The sequence below is a fragment of the Ranitomeya imitator genome, chromosome 8, assembly GCF_032444005.1.
Source record: "Ranitomeya imitator isolate aRanImi1 chromosome 8, aRanImi1.pri, whole genome shotgun sequence".
In the NCBI taxonomy this organism is placed as follows: domain Eukaryota; kingdom Metazoa; phylum Chordata; class Amphibia; order Anura; family Dendrobatidae; genus Ranitomeya; species Ranitomeya imitator.
Genome location: NC_091289.1, coordinates 17,788,119 through 17,811,778, shown reverse-complemented (window position 1 = coordinate 17,811,778; position 23,660 = coordinate 17,788,119). Strand labels below are relative to the sequence as shown.

General features: G+C 40.6%; 1 protein-coding gene across 3 annotated transcripts in view; it reads right to left on the bottom strand.

Moving 5' to 3' along the window:
* PDZRN3 (PDZ domain containing ring finger 3) overlaps positions 1–23,660 on the bottom strand; it is a 230,987-nt gene that overhangs the window by 11,002 nt on the left and 196,325 nt on the right. For all 3 annotated transcript variants that reach the window (XM_069736466.1, XM_069736467.1, XM_069736468.1), the window contains 2 exons: positions 8,791–9,044; positions 5,838–5,925 (listed from right to left, as the gene is read on the bottom strand). In XM_069736466.1, the coding sequence (XP_069592567.1) occupies positions 5,838–5,925; positions 8,791–9,044 (342 nt within the window). The remainder of the gene's footprint in view (positions 1–5,837; positions 5,926–8,790; positions 9,045–23,660) is intronic.

Sequence of the window (23,660 nt, the reverse complement as noted above, 5' to 3'; positions counted from 1 at the left end):
GATGACAAATGTCTATGACCTGCTGCACGACAGATGATGATGACTCAGTGATGCCTACAATGCAGTTTGGCGGTGGCTCAGTGATGCCTAAAATGAAGCATGGTGGTGGCTCAATGATGACTACAATGAAGCATGGTGGTGGCTCAATGATGACTACAATGAAGCATGGTGGTGGCTCATTGATGGATACAGTAAAACATGGCAGTGGCTCATTGATGTCTAGACTGAAGCATGGTGGTAGATCAGTGATGACTACAGTGAAATATGGTGATGACTACAATGAAGCATGGTAGTGGCTTAGTGATGTCTACAATGAAGCATGGCGATAGCTTATTGATGACTACAGAGAAGCATGGTGGTGGCTCAGTGATGACTACTGTGATGCATGGTGGTGACTTGGCGATGTCTACAATAAAGCATAGTGGTAGCTTCTAGATGACTACAGTGAAGAACAGCGGTGGCTTCTTGATAACTATAGTGAAACATAGTGGTAGCTCAGTGATGATTACAGTAGAGCATAATGATGGCTCATTGATGACAACAGTGAAGCATAGTTGTGGCTCAGCGATGCCTACAGTGAAACATGGAGGTGGCTAGGTGATGACTACAGTGAAGCATGGTGGTGGCACATTAATGACTACAGTGAAGCATGGCAGTGGCTCAGTGATGCCTACAGTAAAGCATGGAGGTGGCTAGGGGATGACTACAGTGAAGCATGGCAGTGATTTAATGACTACTGTGAAGCATGAGAGTGGCTTGATGATGTCATCAGTGAAGCATAGCAGTGGCTCAGTGAAGACTACAGAGAAGCATGGTGGAGGCTCGTGAGATGCTGTGGGACTGCTCAGCTTCCTTTGGCACTGAAAACCTGCAGCGTGTGGAAGACAAGATGGATTCAATCAAGTATAAGGAAAACCTAAGAGAAAGCATCATGTCTGGTTTGAGGAAACTGAAGCTTTGACATAACTGGACCTTCCAACAACAGAAAGAGCCAGGAACATCTCACAGTGACAGTCCACCAAAGCTTGGTTTCAGGAGAAGCCCTGGAAGAGCAGCCATCGGTGACAACTAACTTGAACCTCATGGAAAAGCTTTGGTGAAATGTGAAGAAGGCTCTAGTTGCAAACGTAAGAATATTAGTGACTTGAAAGTCATTGCCTATGAAGTTATGATTCCATAGGATTGCCACCAGAAGCCGGTGTCTGACTATGCATCATGTCTGTAGCAGGTCATAACAGCCAGAGGGGCTTTACTAAATACTAAAGACGCTGTCATGAAGGGGTGCATAATTCTGAGCCCGCAGGAGTCAGTAAAAGTGATATTTTGTGCTTACAGGGAACTTGCCACTCCATTCATGCTCTAAAAACCACGGGCAGCATGAATCAAAGCCTGGCGGGACAATTGCTTTGAGGTTTCTGAGAAAGTATTGTTTAATAAGCCGGGAGATTGGCAAGTGATTGACAGGTGTATTCCATGTGTGTACTTAGCGAAAAACCTGACAATCACCCAAAGCAGTGAAAAAACGTCCATGATTAGGTTCATCTCTTCCAATAATTCTCTGCCGACTTTCCAAACTACATTTTCTCCGAGGAGCCAGAGCGTTTCAGAGACAAACAGGCCTGACTGCCATTGTTGGCTGAGGTACGGGCAGCAAGGATCGAGTGACAGGTTCCTTGATTCTGAGATACCACTTGTTACATTTGCTGTGTTGAGATATTTACATTGTTCTCGTTTGTTTATTACAAACAGCAGAAAGTTTGCACATGTTGATACTAAACTAATGGGGGTGAATAATTCTGATAGCAGCTGACAAATTCAGCTCTGCTACATATGTGCTCCATTCCCTTGGAGACGTTTCATTCTGCTGATGTCTTTCCCGGATCACTTTTCATTTCCCTGGAATATGGCCGTTAGCTTGCTCAGCTCGCAGTTATTTTACATCAGGAGATCGATGTCCTGCGCTCTGGCTCTATTTGTCAATACTGAGCCGTTCTTCAAAAACGACAAAAAAACAAAGACGACTACATTCTATTGATTTCCTCTGAAAGGAACATTTCCTACAATGTTCGGACTGTGAACGCAGAAAAGCTCGAAAGATGCAGAAATATCATTTGTTCTCTTCTACTGACATGAGGAAAACTAAATGTAATGAGGAGAACGGGGGAGAAAAAGGAATAACAGGAATCTGGGACAAGATTATCACACTTGATAGAGACATTCATATAATATTTATGATTATATATATAGATATAGATATATATATCTATATCTATCTATATATATATATATATATATATATATATATATATATATATTTATATATATATATATACATATATATATATATATATATATATATAGTGAAGCCTAACACCACTAGTTTCCACAAAGTGAACGGTGTTTGACAAAGGATCAGCCACTTATGAGCTGAAGCGCTGTCATTTTACATGTGGGCAGATAAATCAACTCTTTTTTCATCTTGAATCTTTGGTGAAACGCCTACATTTCTATTATCTAATAATAAATCCATCCTATATCCATCCATCCTATATCCATCCATCTTTTCTATATTCATCCATCTAACCTATATCCATCCATCTAACCTATATCCATCCATCTTTCCTATATCCATCCATCCTATATCCATCCATCTAACCTACTGTATATCCATCCATCTAACCTATATCCATCCATCCTATATCCATCCATCCTATATCCATCCATCCATCTAACCTATATCCATCCATCTAACCTATATCCATCCATCTAATCTATATCCATCCATCTAACCTATATCCATCCATCTAACCTATATCCATCCATCCTATATCAATCCATCCTATATCCATCCATCTAACCTATATCCATCCATCTCTCCTATATCCATCCATCTAATCTATATCCATCCATCTCTCCTATATCCATCCATCTAACCTATATCCATCCATCTAACCTATATCCATCCATCTAACCTATATCCATCCATCCTATATCAATCCATCCTATATCCATCCATCTAATCTATATCCATCCATCTCTCCTATATCCATCCATCTAACCTATATCCATCCATCTAACCTATATCAATCCATCCTATATCAATCCATCCTATATCCATCCATCTAATCTATATCCATCCATCTCTCCTATATCCATCCATCTAACCTATATCCATCCATCTAATCTATATCCATCCATCCATCCTATATCCATCCATCTAACCTATATCCATCCATCTAACCTATATCCATCCATCTAATCTATATCCATCCATCCATCCTATATCCATCCATCTAACCTATATCCATCCATCTAATCTATATCCATCCATCCTATATCAATCCATCCTATATCCATCCATCTAATCTATATCCATCCATCTTTCCTATATCCATCCATCTAACCTATATCCATCCATCTAACCTATATCCATCCATCTAACCTATATCCTTCCATCCATCTAACCTATATCCATCCATCCTATATTAATCCATCCTATATCCATCCATCTTATATCCATCCTACATCCATCCTATATTCATCCATCCTATATCCATCCATCTTATATCCATCCTACATCCATCCTATATTCATCCATCCTATATCCATCCATCTTATATCCATCCATCCTTTATCAATCTATCCATTCAATCTCTCTCTCACAGCCGAGTTCTCTGGATACAAACCTCCTTTTTAATCCTGTAATAATGGAAACAGGAACACATGGGCTACTTGCACAGTGAACAAGTCTGTAGGATCATGTTCACACAGACTTGTTCACTGTGCAAGTAGCCCATGTGTTCCTGTTTCCATAATTGTTCTCTTGTGTCTACAAGACTGGGGAGTTCCACCACTCCTCTTGGGCTATCTGCACAAAAGCTGTTCTGTCCTGTATGCACACATGGATTTTTCCTCTCTGAACCCTGTTCACACAGGTAATATACAGATGATCAGGTTTTTAAATACATCAGATAGGGATTGCATACATTAGTTAGGACTGCTCTGATAAGGGTATACCGTGAAGATTGGTAGAGCAGCTTAGTATACATTTTTTGCAAAAAACGTATCAACCAAATACCCTGTTTTTTTTACATCTTTTACTAGCACTTGCGGATTACTGCAACATTTTTTCAAACTGAGTGTTTTTGGTTTTACTATTCTCTTTTGTGTCATAATCCTGTAATAAGAATTGTTCCCAAATGCAATAATGATAATAATGATATAAAAAGGCTTAAAGGGCAGTCCCATCAAATAATGTTACTCTATTTGAGCCTTTCACGTTGATTGGCGTGGGCCATTACAGTCTAGAACTGATACAGTGTAGTATAAATGCTATTACATTGAGGGTTCACAAACTTAAGCCGTCGGTATAAGAGATCGCTCAGCCCTTTGCCACATGATTATTCAGTAGGACCGGTTGCGGCTGCCCCTGACTTGCAGCGTGCAGTAAAGAGAGGCTCCTCTGTGGCTAACGGGCAATGCACTAAGGAGCCTCCGTCAGCCAATTATGGAGGTGGCATTGAGAGGATGCTTTCGCTGGGCCAGATGTCAGCCCTTCCTCCCACCCATGGACATACGGCACGAGGGTCATTTTAGCTCCCTAATGGGGAAAATATTTAAATGTGACATCTTTGCCAGCGGTCACAGGAGCAGCCCCCCTGTCACTTTCTTACATTTTAAAAAACGCAAACGGTCTTCTGCTTTTTCGCCCCCGTAATGTCGTCTCTTATTACAAATCAATACGAATTAGCGCCATAGTAAACACGTAATACGATGTGCAAGATGTCACTGAGAAGTAAAACAAACCCATGTGAATAATTAATGAAAAAAAAAAAATGCGGTTTGACAGCTGCGTTAACTGGCAATGTCTCCCACCCGGCAGGGGGTGACGCACTTGTGGACTTCAATGACGTTAAAGGTTCATTCCTAAAATGCGTTCATAAGATCATGAAAAGTTCTGCGATTTCTGAACATATTTTGTGACTGTAAGCCAGAACATTTCTATTCACTGACAGCAAGGAAGGGATATATTGAGAAAAGGATTATAAAAACATGGCTGCTTTCTGCCGAAACAGCGCCCCACTGTCCTCAGGTTGTAAGCGGTATTGCAGCTCTAATATATTCCACAGCTTCAAATAAAGCTAAGTTACAATAACACATACAACCTGTGGGAAAAAAAGTAGCCATGATTTTCTAATCCTGGACGCTCCTATATTACTTCATGAGCCGCAGATATACAGCGAGATGACCTCAACAAACAACAGCTTCCTATATGGGAAAAGGGGTCATTTCGTCAAAGCTAGGGGAGCTGGGGGTAGCGACTACCTGCCAAATATTTATCCTCAAAACACAAAAAAAGTGTACACTTGTGGTCAATAGACTGCAGCTTTCTGCACTGGCTCTTAGGAGGGGGGTTCTGAGCACGGCCCCCTTTATGATATCCATATTCATTAATAGAGCATATGAACAGGGAACGTCTTCCTGAGACAAAGTAAGTTGTCTAGATAACACTTAATGTCTAAAAGTATAGACAATATATAATTTCAGTAGTAAGCAAGGGAGGGAATGGAACGTGAAGCTCCGCCCCTGCGGAACTCAGTGTTTGAAGTTAACTTTTGTTTCCAGTTCTCAGTGCTCCTGACTACAGGGACATGAATATAACTCATTTACCTAAACTTTTAGATAATCTGGCAGCTGATACTCATGAAGTAGAGGAATTGCTCACTGATACATGATTATCGCAGTCTCCAGCTATGCAAGATCATGGGGAAATGAAATTGTCAATTTGTGTACAGAACTTGCATTTAATTATCTCACACATTAAAGACTTACGGTACCTCCAATTCCAACTCATCTCTGTCGATATCTTGAGGCAATCCTCCCATAAAGTCGTTGGGGTCAAAATATTCGTGAGGTGAAGAATGCCTAAAAACAGAAAGCGAGGATTTGAGAACCCGCCCTCTTCCCGGATAATGACCAATTATTTTGTTGTTCACATTTGCATAAAGTGAATTTGTCAAAAGCGCAAAACCTCCGGCCTGTATTATTCATAATTAAAAACGCCTAAATGGAGAGATTAAACGATAATAAGGACGATTCTTTGGTGCGGTTTGTGTTCAGGACAGAACTGGGGTCGGTCTTTTTTGAAATGCAAATATTCCATTAATAACAACAGGAAGGGGCAAGAGGCAACGGAATAATCACAGAACTCGCCATTAATTCCTCACTTATCACACGCGAGACTAAAGAATCCAGTAAATGACGTTGCAACAGAAAAAAACACAAATATTAGAGCGTTACACTGTGCAAAGAAAATGTGTTCTTTCTATATATCTTTCTTCGCTTCCATTTTTCTTTCTCCTATATTCCTTCTAACTTTTTCCTTCTGTCTGTCTTTTTTTTATCTTCCTTCCATCTGTATTTCTTCTCTCTTTTTCTCTCTCTGTCTTTCACCTTCCTTCTATCTTTCCTTCTCCTTCCTTCCATCTTTCCTTCTCCTTCCTTCTTTCTTTCACCTTCCCTCCATCTTTCCTTCTCCTTCCTTCCATCATTCCTTCTCCTTCCTTCCATCTTTCCTTCTCCTTCCTTCCTTCTTTCTATCACCTTCCCTCCACCTTTCCTTCTCCTTCCTTCTATCTTTCCTTCTCCTTCCTTCCATCTTTCCTTCTCCTTCCTTCCATCTTTGTTTCACCGTTCCTCCATCTTTCCTTCTCCTTCCTTCCATATTTGTTTCACCGTGCCTCCATCTTTCCTTCTCCTTCCTTCCATCTTTCTTTCTTTCTACTTCCTTCCATCTTTCTTTCACCTTCCATCGATCTTTCTTTCACCTTTCTTCCATCTCTCCTTCTCCTTCCTTTAATCTTTCATTCTCCTTTATTCCATCTTTCCTTCTCCTTCCTTCCATCTTTCCTTCTCCTTTATTACTTCTTTCCTTCTCCTTCCTGCCATCTTTCATTCTCTTTTCTTCCATCTTTTTCTCCTTCCTTCCAATCTTTCCTTCTCCTTCATTCCATCTGTATTTCATCTTTTTTCCATCTATCTTTCTCCTTTCTTCCATCTTTCCTTCTCCTTACTTCCATCTTTCTTTCTCCTTCCATCTTTCTTTCTTTCACCTTTCTTCCATCTTTCCTTCTCATTCCTTCCATCTTTCCTTCACCTTCCATCTTTCTTTCTTCCACCTTTCTTCTATCTTTCTTTCTCCTTCCTTCCATCTTTTTCTCCTTCCATCTTTCCTTCTCCTTCCTTCCATCTTTCCTTCTCCTTCCTTCCACCTTTCCTTCTCCTTCCTTCCATCTTTCCTTCTCCTTCCTTCCACCTTTCCTTCTCCTTCCTTCCACCTTTCCTTCTCCTTCCTTCCATCTTTCCTTCTCCTTCCTTCCATCTTTCTTTCTTTCTCCTTCCTTACATTTTCCAGCACTCCATAGTCAGTTCTTTCACCTTCCCTCCATCTTTCCTTCTCCTTCCTTCCATCTTTCCTTCTCCTTCCTTCCATCTTTCCTTCTCCTTCCTCCCTTCTTTCTATCACCTTCCCTCCATCTTTCCTTCTCCTTCCTTCCATCTTTCTTTCTCCTTCCTTACATCTTCCAGCACTCCATAGTCAGTTCTTTCACCTTCCCTCCATCTTTCCTTCTCCTTCCTTCCATCTTTCCTTCTCCTTCTTTCCTTCCTTCTTTCTATCACCTTCCCTCCACCTTTCCTTCTCCTTCCTTCTATCTTTCCTTCTCCTTCCTTCCATCTTTCCTTCTCCTTCCTTCCATCTTTGTTTCACCGTTCCTCCATCTTTCCTTCTCCTTCCTTCCATCTTTCTTTCACCTTCCATCGATCTTTCTTTCACCTTTCTTCCATCTCTCCTTCTCCTTCCTTTAATCTTTCATTCTCCTTTATTCCATCTTTCCTTCTCCTTCCTTCCATCTTTCCTTCTCCTTTATTACTTCTTTCCTTCTCCTTCCTGCCATCTTTCATTCTCTTTTCTTCCATCTTTTTCTCCTTCCTTCCAATCTTTCCTTCTCCTTCATTCCATCTGTATTTCATCTTTTTTCCATCTATCTTTCTCCTTTCTTCCATCTTACCTTCTCCTTACTTCCATCTTTCTTTCTCCTTCCATCTTTCTTTCTTTCACCTTTCTTCCATCTTTCCTTCTCATTCCTTCCATCTTTCCTTCTCCTTCCATCTTTCTTTCTTTCACCTTTCTTCTATCTTTCTTTCTCCTTCCTTCCATCTTTCTTTCTCCTTCCATCTTTCCTTCTTCTTCCTTCCATCTTTCCTTCTCCTTCCTTCCACCTTTCCTTCTCCTTCCTCCCATCTTTCCTTCTCCTTCCTTCCACCTTTCCTTCTCCTTCCTTCCACCTTTCCTTCTCCTTCCTTCCATCTTTCCTTCTCCTTCCTTCCATCTTTCTTTCTCCTTCCTTCCATCTTCCAGCACTCCATAGTCAGATGGCGACAGAACAGATTTAAATCAGTCCATGCGATGTTTCGGCTCAAATAGCAAAGTCTTTCTCAAGCAGAAAACGTAGCATGGCTGATTAAAATCTGCTTTCTCACCATCAGATTCTGGAGTGCTGCCCCTAATTTTTGGATTTGTATACAAGATGTTTTGGGGCCTGCGCTCACTTTTGCATGAAAGGTGCTGCTTTTATTTCTCTACTCTCTATCTTTCTATATATCTTCCAATTTGACATTAAAAGCCATGTTTGACACTTGGTAAATCCTGAATTCGCTCCTCTGGAATTCCTACTCTCAGCTGGGCACATCATGGCAGGAAATTAAATGGTATTTTTGGTTCACACTTACTCTTCATTTATGAGATATGGATCCAGAGCAGATACTGATGGAGATGTAGAGTTCATTTTAGTCAGGGCCATAATGTGCTCGAAGGTTATGTCCGTCTGTGTCCCGGTGTCCATCATCTGCACATCGGATGGGGCGTTGTACATCTTTGTGCGAGGAGTTCTTCGTAAAACTTGCACCACGATGGGTTCTTTGGCAGTTTTAAAAGCTTCTACTGCTTGGTCATGTGTCGCTCTTGATAAGTCTTTTCCATTTACCTGCAAGAAAAATGTAAAAAAAAAATTACGTTGACTTTCCTTTGTTCTGCTTCCTATCTTAAAGACATTATAGTACTTAAAGGGGAAATGTCACTTCCCATATATATGTACTTTTTCCATGTGGTATAAATGCAGCTTTTCTTCTGAATCCGGCATAGTTTTTCTTTTCTTCTTGCTCCTCTCCGTTCCTGAGATACGGCCTTCTCTTCCCTGTATATACATCTATCCTTTTTCGATAAATGGGTGTGGTCTTTAAGACTCTTGTAGGTGTTGACCACACCCACTTAGATAAAAAAAATAGATCTACATAGAAGGTAAACGGGGCCATAACTCCGGAACAGAGAGGCGCAGGAAGAAAAGAAAAACATCGCTGGATTCAGAAGAACAGCGACATTTTCACCAGGTATGAAAAATTACATATTTATAGCAAGAGACAGGTCCTGTTTAAAGGGGTTGTTCAGAATTAGAAGACTGGAAGTTATTTTTATCACCACTAGGCACAGACAATAGTAAAACTGTTGCTTCTCATGAAAATTATACTCCCTTAACTATAGTCATTGCCCATCCCCCACCTCTTTTGACAGAGGATCTATATTTTTTCCAACAGCAGGGGGAGACAAAGAGCACAGGGGACTGCTGTTCCCATAGTAAACAGAATTTGACATCTATGCCATGACAGTGACATTCAGAATAAAAAAAATAAGCATGTAGAAAAACATTTAAAAAATGTCTTCATTATCACTTTTCTGAATATTTACTGTCTGGTTGACGTTAATGACCATAAAAGATGGACTTTCCCTTGAAATGACACAAACCCCACTGACAGTAATGATTGTGATGTGGATGGGGGAGGGGAGTTGTGTATTTACTTGCGATGGCTCTAGAAAACCTCTAATGGACTCATTATATTTTACATGTGGAAGGCTTCCCGGCACATTTTTTTTTTCCACGTATGTTCACCCTGTGAATTAAATGGAGCTTTGTGTCTGCGTTATCTCTGCTCTACCAGTGTTCATAGCAGAACGCAGGCAGCAGAACACATGGATTGCCTCCAGCTACAGGTAATACACAGCTCTTATCATACAGGAGGAGGCAATCAATATTCTTAGATACTTGTTCTAAACACCCCAGAGCTTGCCCAGTGGATAGTGATGCCACCTGCAGCACCATCCCCCCCTTCCCCCAAACAGTGATGGAGATACTGTCATTGTACAACCTCAAAGACATTAACCAGTTAAAGGAGGAATCCGTGCATTACCAGGATTGTCCTGTATTAGGAAAATAAGTGAGTTATTTTTCCGAAACAGCGCCCCCTTGCTCACAGGTAGTGTCTGGTATTGCAGCTTAGTCTTCCAGACACAGCATATGGGTTATCACGGAGCCATTTCTGGAAATATGCACCATTTCACCTGTACCCCAATTTACAGACCCATTTCCATATGGCTTACAAGGAACTGATTGAGGGCGATCCTCTGATTTTTGTCTTTTGCTTTGATGACCTCTCCTACTTTACATAAAAATGAATACGAACTGTGCAACGCTTACTTTCTCCCGTGATGGCACTGTGGGAAAATGAAACAGTACCAGGTTTCTCCATAGATTATCATGGAGGAAAGATATATATTATTTGATCTGCTTATTGTCTCATATGAGGGATTGCCTCATAATGTCAAACTGCACTGCCGTTAAGCCCATTTATATCCTTTCTGTACTTACATCCACAAATTATGGTTCCTAAAAAAGTCTGAAAAATGATGAGGCCATCATAACACATTCGAAAACCCAGATTGAGAAAAGGTCTACACAACAAATCCTATGTCTACAATAAAAAAAAAATCAAGTTAAAGGGAAGTTCTACCAAAAATCATAAAATTGGCCATATATCAGTAAATCAGAAGTTAGAGTGGCCATCAAAGTCTGACAATGGGATTTCATCCACTTACGGAGATATTGGCACTTTTCTGTTTTGTTGTGGCGGCCATTTTAGAGGAAGTGACAACAGGAAGTGCACCTGTAGTTGTCGTTACTTTGACATTGCTTCTAAATCCCTCTGTGATGATTAATAGAACATACTGATATGAAGTTAATTTGATGAAAACAACAAATATGGCCACACTTTGTTGTCCCTTTAAAAAATGGCCGCCATTTGCTGCTTAAATTTCCTAGAGGCATCAATAGCAACTGTGTAGTAATAAGTGAGCTAAAGCTATTCAATTCTACCATATATTTTCTATCACCTCCAGCCCTATCATATAAAGCAGTCATTTACTAGACATAATGGAGCCGCTAATGTGTGACAGAACATTATCAGGCCCTATAATTGATGGTGCCCCCTGTAGCACAAGGTGGCCGCAAAAAAATAAAAAAAAAACGTGCTTAAATTTTTTTTCTGCCACAATCCTTTAATCTTCCCTAGACCATCAGTATTGTTACCGGGGAGAAGGAAAAATTAAATTAACTATATTAAAAGTCTGCAGCGGTTTTCCAGAGTCCTTTCTCTGCTGCCGTCAACTTTCGGAGCATGACCTCCGCTCTCGCTGTTTCTGTGTAATGAGTTACTTTATTCTTTCGGATTTTAATAACTTGCTCAATGATCTGGAAGTCACAGAACTCGGAAATTATAACCTCAAACATCGCTACTTCGGGGAGATTGTCTTCACCCTGCAGATTAAATGTTTGGTAGGTTGTAATGACTCCTCTCCATGCTGGAAGCTGAATGTCCACAAGCCCCTGATGTGATAACACGCTCTGCTTGTGAATGTTAGCAAACTGCTCCTTGCGGAAACTACTTACAACTATTTAGAAGCTACACAGCATAGCCACACGACTTATGATCAGTTAAGTACTGGAATAGGCCACTTGCCTATTTGTCAGGTTTGCTGTAGTAATCAGACTCAGATTTTGAATGTGGCATAGGATGTGCCTATGGCGGTGCCCATAAAGGTACCTACAGTTGATTTTAATTGGCATCAGATGTGCCTATGGACATGCCCATAGAGGTCCCTATAGGTGATGCTTTAATTTGGCATAGAATGTGCCTATTAAGGTGCCCATAGAGGTCCCTATAGGTGATGTTTTGATTTGGCATAGAATGTGCCTATTAAGGTTTCCATAGAGGTTCCAATAGGTGATTCTTTGACTTGGCATAGGATGTGCCTATAAAAGTGCCCATAGAGATCCCTATAGGTGATACTTTGAAGTATTATAGGATGTGCCTATGAAGGTGCCATAAAGAACACTATATTTTTTGTTTTGACTTGGCATGGTCCGTGCCCATAGAGGTACCTAATGGTGATCTTTAATATAGCATAAGACGCACCTATAAATGTGTCCATAGAGGTCTCTATATGTGATGCTTTGATTTGGCATAGAATGTGCCTATGAAGGTGCCCATAGAGGTCCCAATAGGTGATTCTTTGATTTGGTATAGGACGTGCCTACAAAAGTGCCCATAGAGGTCCCTTATAGGTGATGATTTAAAGTGGCATAGGACGTGCCTACGAAGGTGCCCATAAAGAACCCTATATTTTTTGCTTTGACTAGGCATAGTCCGTGCCCATAGAGGTCCCCCATTGAGTTGCCTATAGATAGATTATATAAAGAACAGTCCTCATGATTGACTGATGAGAAAACATAAGCTGTGAAAAAGAAGATATCTATAGGCTCTATAGATGTAAATATGGTGCTGCCATCTTCATAGGGGATGTCCATTGCACCAAGGAATTAATGGCTAAACCTTATCTTATGAATTTGAGAGCTTGAACCCACCATGGCAGGACAGCACAGGTCATCCATAGAGAGAGCTCTTTGCAACGACAGTCTAAAAGATGAGGGAGGATCCTAAGCACAATACGCCCTCATATTATCAATTTCCTAAAAGGTTAAATAAAAGGGGATTTCTTGAGTGGCCAACCTCTGTATAGCCTATATTAATAAGTAGCATCATCTGTTTTTATATTCAATCTGCAGCAGGGTTAAAATAACACATCACCGCACTCATAACAATGTCCAATAATGAGGCCACATCTGGGATCGCATAGTGCTAAACATAAGTCAGATTCATAGGATGATAAATGACACTGGAGCCCGAGCCATTGTAAAGACTAATGTATATGAACCAATGGTTATAACAATGGGAGCTAATATATAGCACTGAGGAACGATGGATGGGTGGCAGTGCTCAAATCATTCATGTGTTACCAACACCAATGAAAGTGTAGATGATGGGTGACTTCAAGAATGGTCCCCCTGCAGCATGTTCCCTATGTGCCGTCAACTAATCAAAAATAATAGGATCCACTTTGCCAAGAAAATTAGGTGGTATGGTATTTTATTTCCTTGGCCAATACATAATTTGTCGGCAATTAATGAGTTTTAGCAAGAAATTTTGAAATGGACATCTAGAAGAGCAAGGGAATAAGCCTACGGAATAAGACTGCAGAAGACAGCTACCCAAGAAATAAGATTCTGTTAGTATGGACAAGTAGTCCCCAAACATATCAGATTGTATCATCTGGTAAAGTCACCCCCGTTCACATCCTTAGATTAACTGACCCCAAAAATTCCTATCGATAAGTGATTATGTTTGTCTTAAAAATTAGTCAATGTTATGTAATACATGGGGGAGTCAAAAGTTGGGCACCACTCAAATGATTTTAGCAGCACCAGTACAGAGGTCTCCCGAAAAATTGGAAATGTTGAATGTGAAAATGTCCAAACATCTGTTCTCACAGGGAATAAGCCAAAGGAGAGATATCTGGTTGCAATATTTTCCCCTCTCTCCATTGGAAACATTTGCGTGCGAGGCAGTGTATGAGAGTGCAAAAAAATCGGGGGTTGGGATATAGAGCTAGACAAGCTTTTTAGCAGACATATCTACGCCATTTAGTAGGGATACCAATGCCCAAATTAACTCTACTCCTCCAAAATCTTGAATACAGTTTCAAATTTTTGCTCAAAATTGGCCCTATCTTCCATATAGGTTAGCTCAGAATTTCGGTCTATATGGTTTATTGTTCGGAGCCCGGGCACAAAAGGCTGTTTTTGTGTTGCCCACAACAAAGGGGTGACCTAAGATTTTGGAACCAAGTCGATTCCTCGAACTACATCTGTCTGACCGGGTTATTTAGCAGCATGGCATGGTAAACATTTGTATGCATTAAAGCATTTGTTGGGTCCTCTTTATTCTACTATGTTGGGGAGGGAAAGCTTTTATTCAGTCTTCTGTAGCCACAGCAAATCCCGTGATACATTGAGGGTCTATTCACCAACCTGCATAGACCCTTGTTTTCCGTCCAAACCTCTCTTTCTGGTCTAACAAACATCTTTATTGAAATTCTAAGAAGACTTCAAGTCACAAAAAGGATCCGAACCATAAAGAATTTGTTGATCCCCAGAAATGTTTTCCATTTTTCTTGTGAATTTCAGTAGAGCGGTTGATGATACCAATTAATTCTACTTGATATCCCCGGTTAATCCGTCCATTCTCTTCAACTATATTGTGCTATAATAGACTCCTTCCTTCGTAGGCTCTATTCACCGAGATGGATTACATAGCACCAACTCCAGAAGACAAATTACACGGGTTCACTCGGTTCCCCTATATTCTCTTTTCAAAGAAAATGAAAAATCAGCTTTGGAAGGACTCCGAGAAAGACTCTTGTCCGAATCCGAGAAGCCAAAGACCAATGTTGTCAGTCAAATGGTCCTAAAGCTTTCAATGTTTTGACATTGTCAAATGACTTACTCTTTAGATTTCCTAATTCACATTTACAAAGATTTCAAGGAACCCCAACAGGTCATGTTTTAGCCAAGGGCACCTCCTCCCTAGAGGCAGCCCACGCATATGGTGTAGGGTCCTTGGAGAGAGGGGCCTTGCTGGAGTTTGTCCGATCTTTATTACTGCTAGGTAGGACTCATCTCTCCAAGCAGTCCAAGAACTGAAGGTTCCTACAAGGATCATGGTGGGAAGCAAAGACTAAGACCTTATGTCCTTGGTGGTAAAACCTTGCACCATAATGGAGCTCTGAAACCGACTGTAGGGTTAAGTCTTGTCAACATAACTTCATTTTGTTGGTCTTCTAAATGTTTCCATCGACTGTAGACTCCTCTGGGGTGCGCATGATGCTTTGATGACCACATTGCAGTACATGCTAGTTCCCCAGAAAAGGAAGGACCTTTACTACACCTATTTGGAATTGGTTACTCCTAATCTTAAGTATTGAGGAGATTTGTAGTTTGGTTAGTTGACTACCAGAATCAGTTCTCACTTAAACCGCACATCTGCACTTCTCTGACCATTTTACCAGGACTTCATTTTGCTTGTGGTTCAATTAGGGCCACCACCTTTATAGAGAGAAAGTCGGAGTCATCTCAGTTCATCATCTGGTCTCAGGAATCTGACCTCTGAAGTCAGAATTAGCATGTACGTTTTTGTGTCTTTTCCATAATTACGGCCCATAGACACTGTGGGGCGTTTACCCTCATGCAATTCCTAAGTGGCGGTAAGGAATAAATGCTGGACGTATCCTCGTAATTAATTAGGGCCGGGAAGACTTATGTGTTATGTGTTCTGCACATTTTATCCATCCAAATGCTGCTCTTTGGCTTCTTTACGTGACATGGGCTGAGATACGTCCCTCCCCACCACCTGCTTCAGAGCTGTAAGCAGATGTATCGATGGTGGGGAGGTGAACATAAGTAGTTTGGGGAGTGGCATGACATCATTCAGAGGAAAGACGATGCCAGCTGCAAGGAAAGATTCTCTATAGAAAAATGGTTGATACTAGTAGGAATGAATGTAGTATATACTGTATTGCAGATGATGGATTTTATAACTAGAGATGGTCGAGAAGAGTTACCACCCGTCTGATGTATGAGCTGGTGGGATTTAGGGGCACAGATGGGTAGACATGTGTCAGGATGGGAATGGTTATCCGTGCTAAAAACTGCACCCACTGTAGGAAAGGAGACGTTAATGGGGCAATGTTGTCACCATGATGAACCGTCATGGTCGTCATTATGGGGTCACTGAGTGTTAAATAGGGTGAAACATGTCTGCAGTCCTGGAGGCGCTTACACGTTATAATTATGGGGGAACTATAGCTGTCATTATGGGGGAGGTGTCATTGCAAGGGATTGTCATGTTGGACAATGTAGGGTCACTGTGCGTGTCAGTAATGGCGGACTTTCCATATAGGACAATGTTGCAGGAATTGAGGAGAAATATCGTTATCATAGAGATACATTATGGGGACACTATGTTTGCCCCTATAGCTGTAATGTTGTTATGGGCATACTTGGGTTGGAGTGAAAAAGGCACTATGGTCATAAGTAGCTAGCTGGTCATCGTCAATAGGGGGCACTGTTAGGAGGCAGTGTTAGTGTTGCTATAAGGCAATATTGTTGCTATGAGACAGTATTAATGTTGCTATGAGGCAGTATTACTGTTGCTATGAGGCAATGTTACTATTATGAGGCAGCAACCATAATACTGCCTCACAGCAACAGTAATACTGCCTCACAGCAACAGTAATACTGCCTCACAGCAACAGTAATACTATGAGCCAGTGTTACTGTTGCTATGAGGCAATATTAGTCGCGGTAAGGCATTACTACTGTTGCTATGAGACAGTATTACTGTAGCTATGAAGCATTACTACTGTAGCTAAGAGGACAGTATTACTGTTGCCAGGAGAGAATATTAAGGTTGTTATGAGGCACTATTACTGTTGCCAAGAGACCATATTACTGTTGCTATGAAGCATTACTACTGCTGGTATGAGACAGTATTACAGCCGCTATTTATTATTATTATTATTATTATAATACATTTTTATAGCGCCATTTATTCCATGGCGCTTTACATGTGAATACGGGGCAAATATAGACAAATACATTAAACATGAGCAAATAACAAGGCACACGAGTACATAAGGAGGGAGGACCCTGCCCGCGAGGGCTCACAGTCTGCAGGGGGTGGGTGAGGATACACTAGGAGAGGGAAGAGCTGGTTGTGCGGCGGTTCATTAAAGTAATGCTTTAAGGCTTTACTACTGTTGCTATGAGGCAGTATTGCAGTCACTATAATGCATTACTGCTGTTGCTAAGAGGCAGTATTACTGTTGCCAAGAGACCATATTACTGTTCATATGGAGCATTACTACTGCTGGTATGAGGCAGTGTTAGTAACTGTTGCTATGGAGCATTACTACTGTTGCTACGAGCCCATATTACAGTTGCTATAAGACATTACTACTGTAGCTAAGCGGACGTATTATTGTTGCCAAGAGACAGTATTACGGTTGCTATGAGGCATTACTGCTGTTGCTATGAGGCAGTATTAATGTAGCTATGAGGCATTACTGCTGTTGCTATGAGGCAGTCTTACTGTTATAGGGCCCTGTCGCTATAGTGATGAATCATATATAAAATACTAGGCCCCATATTGCAGTATTTTCTCCCTGCCCTCGTCCCGGTGGCTCCATCACACAGCCAGGCCGGAGTGACATTTTCATAAATCAGTGTCTGATTCTCCAGCCCATAACTTCCCCCGTCGTCCATTCGTCCTGTAATAATCCTCTCAGGAGCCGCCGCCGCCGTTTTGTCTCAAGCTGACTGTTTGATTGTTCGCTTGCTCGTAAGTGAATATTCTGCTATTCACACGGATTTATGTGTAATAAAAGGCTCCTCACACCGAGGAGCTGCATTATTCATACGCAAGTCAAGAGGAACATTTCAATTGCCGCCCGCTGATGTATGTCTAATTAAGCCGAGGGACGTTGGAGCCGCGCACACGGGCGCCGCCATCATTAGAGGGCAGTTTTCTGGAGATCCGAGATCTTCCCAGCTGACAGGCCGAGGATTGGTCCATGTGCTTTAATTTTTTTCGTCTTCTCCCCTCTTCATACTGAACTCATCGGTGACAGAATTCCCGGCCTTGGATGCAATTTGCGCTGAGAATAACACACATACTTTGATGTCTGTGTGGTAACGAGCATTCACGTCGTTCTGGCCGCCATCCGGATCTGGAGTTCAAATTTGGGGGAACGAGATTTGAAAAAAAAAAAAAGACCCATCACCTTTCCTGATATAGAAATAGTAATTCCGCCATATCTTTTCTCAAAATGTCCCTCTCTTATTCCTCCTGGAAATGTCCGGCGGAGAAAAGCCCTGACAAATAGACATGACCATTCCCCTTGTAGTTACACAGTTACTCCACTAGGGACACATCTCTACTATAATAGGGACAGGGGTTGCAATCGCACCCGGGCCCCGGAGCCTAAGGGGCCCCAAAAGTCTCTATGAAAAGACCATTACTATTAAAGACTCGCAATAATTTGGGGCCCTATTGAAGCTTTTGCATTGGGGCCCATGAGCTTCACGCTAGGCCATCGTGTTTCCCTACTCGCTCTGACATTTTTAGACGCTCCCAGTTGACAAAAGAGGAATGGTAACGCCCACTTGTCATTTTTTTCATACATTTCCAGGAGAGATAACAAAAGGGTGGCCCAATACTAGGAAAAGATGCCATTTTGGGGGGAAACAGTCAGAGATGCTACATCATTTAGAATAAGCAAAGGAACGATCCAATACCCAATGGGTAAAAATGGGGGTCAGGCATACTAATCGGCAAGACCTCGAATCTGCGATCAACAAGGTGTGTGTAGCTATAGGGCTGCTCCTCACGGGGCCCGTACACGTCTTCTACTTTAATAATAGGAAAAAATTAAAAAAGGCGAACCTCTGGTGTTCAGGAGCAAGAAATATGTTGATGAACTTGTTCCTGATACCCTCACCACATGGAGGCTATAACATTACGGTAAGCCGATCTGCCCGTAAAATGTAACCCAAATCCTAAGGTAGCGGCGCAGCGCATAACACCTGCGTGTGGGCGTTACAAATCCTCTGTCACGAGTGATCAATCATCCTAACAAAAACTCATTAAGTCGAAGAACTGTTCATTATTACAATTTAAAAAAAAAAAGTTTAGTATGTTCACATTATTTGTCCACTAGGTGGCAGAATATCACAATCTTGCCAAATGTAGATAAATGGTCATTTTTATAAAAGCTGATATATGTCATCTTGCTTTTATAAGTGAATGTAAACTTTTTACCATCATCTCCTTTTTATCTCCAATGTTATGTGGTTCAGCATGTAGCAGGAAATCCCATGAACACACAGTATGAAAAGATACCATTTTGGCTGCCTGCAGCCACCACTAGAGGGAGCTCAACAGCTTACTATTTTATATACAAAGGTTTTTTTATTGATATCGATCTATCTATTATCTACGTATTATTTATCTATTATCTATAATCTATCTCTATCTATTATCTATCTATCTAGGTATTATCTATTATCTATCTATCTATCTATCTATCTATCTATCTATTATCGTTCTATTATCTATCTATCTATCTATCTATCTATCTATCTATCTATCTCTATCTATTATCTATTTAATCCTCTATTATCTATCTATTATCTATCTATCTATCTGTTATCTATCTATCTCTATCTATTATCTATTTAATCCTCTATTATCTATCTATCTATTATCTATCTATCTATCTATGTATTATCTATCTATTATCTATCTATCATCTATCTATTATCTATCTATCTATCTATCTGTCTATTATCTATCTATCTATCTATCTATCTCTATCTATTATCTATTTAATCCTCTATTATCCATCTATCTATCTATCTATCTATCTATCTATCTATCTATCTATCTATCTCTATCTATTATCTATTTAATCCTCTATTATCTATCTATCTATTATCTGTCTACCTATTATCTATTATCTATCTATCTATTATCTATCTATTATCTATCTATCATCTATCTATTATCTATCTATCTATCTGTCTATTATCTATCTATCTATCTATCTATCTATCTATCTATCTATCTATCTATCTATCTCTATCTATTATCTATTTAATCCTCTATTATCCATCTATCTATCTATCTATCTATCTATCTATCTATCTATCTATCTATCTATCTATCTCTATCTATTATCTATTTAATCCTCTATTATCCATCTATCTATCTATCTATCTATCTATCTATCTATCTATCTATCTATCTATCTCTATCTATTATCTATTTAATCCTCTATTATCTATCTATCTATTATCTGTCTACCTTTTATCTATTATCTATCTATCTATCTATCTATCTATCTATCTATCTATTATCTATCTATCTATATATCTATTATCTATCTATCTATCTATCTATCTATCTATGTCTCTATCATCTATTCTCTGTCTATCTATATACATATGTCTATCACCGGCATATTACAAATTAGTTTTTGCAGCCCTCATCTTGCTTTTTTCGCTAATATTGAATACTTCAATTCTCTAGCTGCCCAAAGGCTTTGATACTGAATGGGACCACAAGCAGTTACCTAAGAATACACGTCAAGAACTGATGTTACTGCCAGGTAGACACAGCAAGCATCGAGAGATTTAAAGGGTTATTCCATTGTTTAGAAGTTATCACCTATCCTTTATAAATGAGTTATCATGTTGATGGGTGGGGGTCTAATTGATGGGACCGCCGCTGTACTCTGGACAACCTCAGGATTGGTGCTCAACAATTTTTGGGAAGTTCCCAAAAAATTAATGGCAGTCACATCTCCATTCAGACAGACACATTCTCGGATTGGTGGTGGTGGGGGGGGGGGGGGGGTCCAAGTAATCAGACCCCCATCCATCAGAACATTATCTTGTATCCTAAAAGACGGGAATAACCCTTTAACAAATCGGAAATATGAGAAGCAACTAAAATGAGGAAAAAATGAGAAGAATTTGAAAAAATTCCTGCTCAGTGGAGCGCTTCATTAAAAAAAGAAGAAGAGTATTGCATGAGTATGCCGTCAGCTCTTAAGCTCCCTCTAGTGGCGGCTGCAGAAAGTGAGAATTTAATTAATAAAGAAAACTTTTGATACGCTGAAATCGCTTCCGATGGCTGAAACCAAGCAACAAAAATCTTTATGGTTAGCTGAAGAAGAACTTTCTTTAAGGCTTCATCTCTTCAGCGCTCAAAATTTGACATGTTTGGGTTTTTATTGACGCTTTTTAATTCTGTATCAGTGCAGAGGATTTCAGTTAAAAAAAAAGAAGCTCCATGTGCTCTAATAAAGGAATCAGCAAAAAATGTGTAATATATATATATATATATATATATATATATATATATATATATATAATATAATGTATAATGGACTTTTTGCAGCACATCTAGGATATTGACATCCGTATGAGAACGTATATGATAAATCCGCGGCTGCGGCTCTCTGTAGCCAGACGGGCTGCACATTTTGAATGATTTCTCCGTTTGGGCGCTGCGACCTGTAGCCGGTAATAACTAGGTGTCTTCATACACATTTCATTAGGCGATTACAGGTACAATAAGGCGATGTGCGCGACAAGACGCCGGAGGAGGGGGGGGACGGACGCGCGTTGAGATGCTGGCGCGGCTCCAAATCCCTTAATGAAGAGCGGCTCTTTGAGTTATTAGTGGATGAAGAGAAGACTCGAACATCGGCTCCGGCTCTATTTGATCCGCTTTGTCTCGCTGATGCCGGGATTCAGGAGAACAGATGCCCTGGGATCGCCGGCATGTCATTTATCACCAGATTTTCTCTACCTCCAGGGTCCACGTTGTAGGATTTCTCCACCGACTGCATTACCCGACAGCCGGTATATGGTTTTTATATTAAAGGGGCGCTCCGATATCACATCCCTGCATGGTTGGGCGTCCACCGGTCCAGAATAAATAGTACATTACGGTTTTCCCTACAGAGCACCCAAGCCCCTTAATTCTCAGGGGGGTCCCAGAAGTTGGACCTCCATTCTACTAATGGAATATATTATGTCGGCTTTATACAGAATTAGAAAAAACGTGGCTGCTTAATTTTAAAAACGGCGCCACCCCTGTCCGTGGGTTTTGTGCGGTATTGCAGCTTAGCCCTATTCACTTAAAGAGGTAGTCCCATCTCAATATGTAGTAGGTGTAATAATAATAATATTAGCAAATGTAGTATAGTTCTTCTGATTCGCTATATCTCTTTCCTCTTATGTATCCATAGTTACGACCACTGATATAGTGACAGGCGGTCGTAACCATGGTTACCTAACTGTCACTATCTCAGTGGTGGTAACTATGGATAAGTAAGATCCTGCACATGGGGTAAGCGACATAGCGAATCAGAAGAACTATACTACATTTCTAATTGGAGGTATTTGCTAATATTATTATTACTACACCTAAAACATATTGGGATAGGATTTTGGAAATGGGAATACCCCTTTAAGTGGAGCCAAACTCTTGCCCCACAAACAATCTGATATTTTTTTCTAATTATGGACATTCCCTTTAAGCTGGTCTCAATTTAAATGGACGCTATAGTTATATATAAGTTGGACAAAGGGGAGGAGTTACGTCGTATTATTTAGGGCAGTTTTTGCTAAGATCTGCCTCTTTTCTAGGAAAATCTGGGCTGCAGGTAAGTATGTACTGTCAGTTCTTGGCCCCCCTGCAGACAGCGGACCCCGTATATAATAGACCAGAGCAGGCCATCCTAGAAACCAAGATTTGGGGGCGGAGTTAATTCTTAAAGGGCATGTCCATTTTTGCACATCGAGACCCTATAATGGGAAAGATGAGGCATGATGATAATATTACCGGACATAAGAATCTAAATATTAAACAAAAAGTCAAATATTTAAAAGACGCCCTTACCGCCCCCTACTGACATTGACGCATTATTCCAGTCTTTTATTAATGTACCTGTGCTTGAATGATTAGCAAGGGGCGACGCGTGCCCCATCATCCAGCCCTCCACATCTGCTCCTGCCTCGGGCGCGCCAAGACAATCAATAGTTTGTGCTATTAGGGAAGTCTAACAGACAGCGATAACGGCTCAAAGACACCAGGATGCCGCTGGAAGATGCCGCCGCTTGGCATTAACTCTTTTCGGCACAAGTTGGGTGTGTATACTTTTGCAAAACATGTTTCTGCTGCTTCAATGGGTCAAAAACACCTTTCCCTTTTGCGTATACAGCTCCAATGCAGAACTATGTGTCTGTTTAGTGACACTACATGCAGTGTGAATGATGTATCACTCCAGGTTTTATATGTACTACCCTGCGGCCTGGTGGTCCCAGGTTCTAGCCCTCTTGGGCACCGAATAAATAAAAAGCGGACTGACATTTTTTTCTTGGCACACATCTACAGGCATATATACACACTGCATACAGCCTGTATCTCTGCTAGAAATGATCATGGATTTCAGTGAGCGAACCCTTTGGGTAATGTAGAATGCACAGCTGTTCCAGAAATGAGACACAATCTGGGCTCCTCTCCGCTTGTACTGCACAGGGATAGTAAATAAGCAAGATTTATCACAAATAGCATGGTAATTAAAAAAAAAAAAAAGGCCCAAGTCCTATGGGCCTGTAACCAATTTTGCCACTGAGAAAACTTTTCATTATGGCAGTAAAGCAAAACTTACCTGACACACATTGCCCTCTAGTGGCCAAAGTAGAAACTGCGCCTACAGTCCTGGGCAAAGAGCTAAACTTTACTAT